At 50.9% G+C, this 5,409-nt stretch overlaps 2 protein-coding genes across 2 annotated transcripts in view; both read right to left on the bottom strand.

The window, feature by feature from the left end:
- DHRS13 (dehydrogenase/reductase 13) overlaps window positions 1–256 on the bottom strand; it is a gene marked incomplete in the record, with an annotated part of 26,787 nt that extends 26,531 nt beyond the window's left edge. Inside the window, 1 exon segment of the mRNA XM_027767124.1 lies at window positions 23–256. Coding sequence (XP_027622925.1) covers window positions 23–111 — 89 coding nt within the window.
- A 2,962-nt stretch (window positions 257–3,218) lies between these two features.
- PHF12 (PHD finger protein 12) overlaps window positions 3,219–5,409 on the bottom strand; it is a 59,407-nt gene continuing 57,216 nt past the window's right edge. The window contains exons 14-15 of the mRNA XM_006165467.3: window positions 4,772–4,910; window positions 3,219–4,437 (exon numbers count right to left, since the gene is read on the bottom strand). Of these exons, the coding sequence (XP_006165529.1) occupies window positions 4,103–4,437; window positions 4,772–4,910 (474 nt within the window). The 3' untranslated portion in view covers window positions 3,219–4,102. The remainder of the gene's footprint in view (window positions 4,438–4,771; window positions 4,911–5,409) is intronic.

Genomic DNA, 5,409 nt, shown 5'->3' on the forward strand with positions numbered 1-5,409 from the left:
GCCCCCGCCCGCCCTCCCAGTCCCGCCGCACTGTGGGGCCTTCACTAGGTTGTAGTAGATGAGCACGTAGGCGCCCAGCAGCAACCCGGCGCCCAACAGCAGCGCCTCCATGCCGCCGTGCTTCCGGGCTCCAGGACAGGCCCGGCGCCTGCCTGGACCGCAGCCGGTGGCTGCTGAGCCGCTACGCACGGGCCGGAAAGTGCGCCTGGCGTGCACGGGCCGTGCGAAGGCGGAGGCGGGCTGGAGGTTGGTCAGGGGTGTGAGCGTGCGTGTGCGTGTGGGCCCTGCGAGCGCCCCCTACGTGTGCATCTGCATCCTCTGAGTGTGTTTGGGTGAACACCTTTGTGGTAGGTGTGTGCACTTGGGCCCTGAGTGTGTCCCCTGGGTATGTGCCTGTGTAAACTCCTTGTAGGTGTGTGCACACACAGGGGCGGGCTAGGTATGTAGCTCACTCTGCGACATCTCTGGGCGTGTTTGGCTTCCAGATGTTTCCCTTCAGGGTGTTTGCAAGCTTCTGGACGCTGAGTGCCCCTTGGTTGTGTGCATGCATCCGTAGTCTCTGCCAGCGCGTGTGCTTGAATGAACATCTGTGTGTGACTCAAAGTGTATGGAGAAGTCCCTTTTTGGAGACATAGGGAACATGAAAACTCATGTCGGGGGTGGCAGGTGGTGTGGTGGTTAAGGGCCTGGACTCCCACATGGGCGACTACGGTTCAAGTTTCAGACCTGGTGGCTTGCTTTCTCACTTTCTCTCACTGTCCCCCTCCAGTCAAATTAAAAGGTAAATGAATAAATAAAGTTAAGTAATTTTTTAAAAGTTTTAAGTAAAAACCTCTTATGTCTTAGAGTATCCAGTATTTTTTTTTAAATAGAAACACTCCAACTTTTTTTTTTTTAAAGGCACTCTCCTTTAGCTTTCTTTTTTTTTTTTAAGAGAAATTTTTTTTGCCAGAGAGACAGAGACAAAGTGAGAAATCACCGCAAGGGGGGATGGCCTCGCTGCAGTCCCCTCCTCCATTCTCCTTGGGATTTTGGGCATGCATGCACACGCACCTGGCATGTGTTTTAAGCCACTGGGTCTGGGACTCAAACCACGGTCAACTATGTGGGAGTCCAGTGATGTAACAACCATTATGCCACCTGTTGGTCTTGAGTATCCAGTTCTAAACACCTCTCACTGAAGAAGCCCTTGTTTCTAATCCTCACAACCAGCCCTCAAGGTCTAGGATACTTCCTTATTCTCCACATACAGGCTAGGCGTGACAGCGTTCCAGATGGGAACAGTAAAGGGCTGTCAAGATCCACTCAATCATTTCCTGTCTATTATCTAGGTGTCTGTTCTCTCCCCCTCCATCCTACAGGTAAGTAGGAAGAGTAAAATCTGTTGCTTACTGGAGAAAACTTGTCTCTGGAATGATTCTCACAGTTGGTAGAAACTGAAGAAGCTCCATGCTGCAATAGAAAAGTGGCCATGAGAGTGAGGTAGGCGGGGACAGGTGGTGAAGCACAGGTAAGGGCACTCCTGGTCAGCAGAGAGACAGAGACAAAGTGAGAAATCACCGCAAGGGGGGATGGCCTCGCTGCAGTCCCCTCCTCCATTCTCCTTGGGATTTTGGGCATGCATGCACACGCACCTGGCATGTGTTTTAAGCCACTGGGTCTGGGACTCAAACCACGGTCAACTATGTGGGAGTCCAGTGATGTAACAACCATTATGCCACCTGTTGGTCTTGAGTATCCAGTTCTAAACACCTCTCACTGAAGAAGCCCTTGTTTCTAATCCTCACAACCAGCCCTCAAGGTCTAGGATACTTCCTTATTCTCCACATACAGGCTAGGCGTGACAGCGTTCCAGATGGGAACAGTAAAGGGCTGTCAAGATCCACTCAATCATTTCCTGTCTATTATCTAGGTGTCTGTTCTCTCCCCCTCCATCCTACAGGTAAGTAGGAAGAGTAAAATCTGTTGCTTACTGGAGAAAACTTGTCTCTGGAATGATTCTCACAGTTGGTAGAAACTGAAGAAGCTCCATGCTGCAATAGAAAAGTGGCCATGAGAGTGAGGTAGGCGGGGACAGGTGGTGAAGCACAGGTAAGGGCACTCCTGGTCAGTTCACTTGTCAGGAGGGCCTCGCCTGAGATACCATGTTTGGCACTTACGGTGTACCCAGCGGTGTGGTTAGCCTTGGAAATGCAAACTCAGTGCTGCCGAAGACTGCAGGGTACACTGCAAACTGCAGGCAGCCTAGCTTGACGTAGCTGCCGTGGTGCAGTAAGAATATGTACACATTTTTGTCCTCTGGGAGTTCAAGACACCCATGAGGGCAGTGGATCAGAGTGTAGACAAAGCTAGATGGTTAGATGGAACTCAAAGAGAGACCTGACTCCAGAGGAATGAGCCGGAGGTGAAATAATTTACTCATCCCCATGGGGAAATCCTGATAGGCACACAGGTACTACCTACCCGAGGCATGCCTCCTCAGATAGTGCTGGGTGCTTTCTCTCAGGACTGTCTTTAGGACACACTTCCTGGACAAAGTTCCTCAGTAGGGTGTGGGAGAAGGAAAGGATGAAGCTTGGTTAAACTTGTGTCCCCAGAGCTTTAAAATGAAGACTGGCTAGGGGCAGCGGCAGAGTGGTAACACAACCCTGCAGCGCTGGAGGCCAAACGCAAGACAGGATCAGCTCCCACATTGCTGACTCGCACATGTTGGGCACAGTGCGCATCCACGCTGCTGGCTGGAAGGCTGGGGCTGGGGAGAATCATGGACTGAGACCCTGCTTAAGGGTCCTTATCTCTCTCTCACCAGCAAACTTAAAAAGAAAAAAAAAGGGGGGGGGGGAATGAAGGTAATGCAGTAGATCTGTCTTCTGAAGAGGAACAGCAGTTGTAGCGATATGATGACAAGTCAAGTAACTAGAAGTGCCGTGGCTGGGTCTAGAAGCTGCATTGCTCCACACTAGGATTTTCCAGGGAAAAAGCACCTCCCCTTAGTAGTTCCGCCCTTACCTTTCCATAGTTCACCACCCACCTCAGGTTTGCTTTCCCAACACCTCCCCTCCTTCTGGGAATGAGACCTGTCCAAAGGGTCCCCACCTGCTGGATCCAGATTTAAGGGAGGGTCCCCCTAAGGGTGATGACAGGTAGGACAGACAGGCAGAAAACATAATTTGAAGTATTTTTGTTTTTTTATATACAGAATACAGGAAAGTTTCTGTAAAGTCTAAAACATTACAATTACTATGTACATTGGTACTAGTTGTAGGGATGGGAGGAGAGGAGGGAGCCAGGGGCAGGAGGAAGAGGAGAGAAGTGGCAAGAGAACAAAAAAAAGGAGACAAAACAGGTTTACGACAAAAACGTTTTTGCTACAATAGACAATTTGAGAAAACGCTCTACCACATGTAGTACTGTACACAGTTTTTAAAAACATTGAAAAAAGTCATCACTAGATGTATTTACACAAAATCCAAATACACTTTTCCTTATTTGAAATAAAATAGATGGACAGCCAGAAAAAGAATTCATTTCTCATTTGTCCATAATACACAGTAGCTACCTGTAGTGCAACCGCTGCAGAAAGGGAAAATAACTTGGAGGGTGGGAACTGTGGAAGGAGGGTGGGTAGCGATCTTTATATTAAATAAAACAATGATATTGTATAGATTTTGCTGTATGAAAACTGTATTTTTTTCTTTTAATATAAAACTATTGTCACTGCCACAAAATAGAACAAGTTTCTGATTATTTTACAACGGCGGGCGAGGGGGTGGGAGCAGGAGGCGGGTAGGGAAGGGTTTGTGTTGGAGAAGTGTCCAGACCACCGGTCTTCCCCTCCCTGCCCACGCTGTTCCTCAGCTCGGGTCTGCCGCTTTCCCATGAAATGTTGAGTACAAATATATGTGCAAATGCCCCCTAGAACTTGAGAAAAGAAAAAGGATTTTTAAAAAACAGTCAAAAGGTTTTCTTCATTTCATGCAAAGATTGTAGTTGAAGGGTTTCTGGTAGAGTATAGAAAACACCCGGGCTTGTTTTGTGTACATTTTTGCATTGCAGGAGTCTTGGGTGGGAGTTCAGGCCGGTGGCGGGACTGCTGCCAGCCCTAGGGAACGGAGTTGGAGCGCAGCACAGGGCCCTGGTGGGGCTTGAGGGAGAGCTTCTCGGCCAAGACCCCGTCCTGTAGCAGGCTGGAATCGCCTTTGGGCTGTTTGGTCGCAAACTCAGTGATGCTGAAGACAAACTGCAGGCAGCCCAGCTTGATGTAGCTGCCATGGTGCAGTAAGGCCGTGCCCTCCCAGCCGGCCCCACTGCCCCCAATCAAGCTTGAGCTGCTGGCTTTGCAATTGCAGGGTCTCCGCTGCGGCCCCTGGGCCTGGGAACTCATCATGGCTGCCTCCTCACTTGGCTCTTCATCCTGTTTCTGGTGTCGGCGGCGCCCTGGGAAAAAGGGGGATGGTCACAGGCGTGAAGAGTGAGCAGCCTACCCGTCTGGGCTGTTTGCCAGGGCTGGGCCCCCGCATTCCCCATTCTAACTGCTGCATGACTGGGGGAGGGATGCTCAGCAAGGCTGGTGGAGTCTGAAGTCCCCAAATAGATGTGTACACATGTGTGGGTGCTCAGCCTTGCCTCTCCGTGGACTTCCCTGGGCCCACGAGCAAGAACTGGGCCAATGGGACTGGGAAGGCAAGAGACAGCAGGTCATCAATAGCGAGTCTGAACCACCCTGACCGGGACTTCAGCTTTGTGACCACAGGCCTCGACTCCAACTTACTGATGACACTCTGCACTTTGGCAACAATACTGCTTGGGGGGGTTGGCGGGGTCTTCTCAGAGAAGTCACATGAATACAGCACATTGTCCACCGTTGTCCCGTGCTCACTGTAGTTTAACAGCTCATAATGTTTGGTATTCTGAGGAGGAGGAGGGGAGATAAGATGTGTGGTCTGCTGCGTGGGGCCTGGGCTAAGGGGAGAGAGGACATATGCAGAAAGCTGTGCTGCTCTACCTAGGGAGCTCTCGCTTCCTTCCCTCATCATGCCCCACCTCGACCTTTCAGACTCCCCCACGCTCCTTTACTCTGCCTCCTTAGCACTGGCTCTTGTTGATATGACACTCACTGGCACAGGATGATGCTGAAACCCACAGGGACACACTCACAGAGCTCGCCTCCTTCTACTCTGATCCCCTCCCCTGCTTTAGGGTGGGCTCCCGCTGCTGTGCCTGTGACCAACCTCAGGAGAAGTGGCACCCCTGCTCCTGGGGAGCAGGTAGCTATGTCAGATGCCCTTTCACACTGAGACTCTTCTCCTCCAGGCACGACAGGGAAGGAGAAAAGGAGATGATCCCCTCCCCCGGGTAAAACTGCACTGCACAGTAAAACTAGTGTCTAGAAGGAGCCTCAGGTAGGGA

This window comes from Tupaia chinensis, unplaced genomic scaffold, assembly GCF_000334495.1.
Source record: "Tupaia chinensis unplaced genomic scaffold, TupChi_1.0 Scaffold143921_1, whole genome shotgun sequence".
NCBI lineage: Eukaryota > Metazoa > Chordata > Mammalia > Scandentia > Tupaiidae > Tupaia > Tupaia belangeri.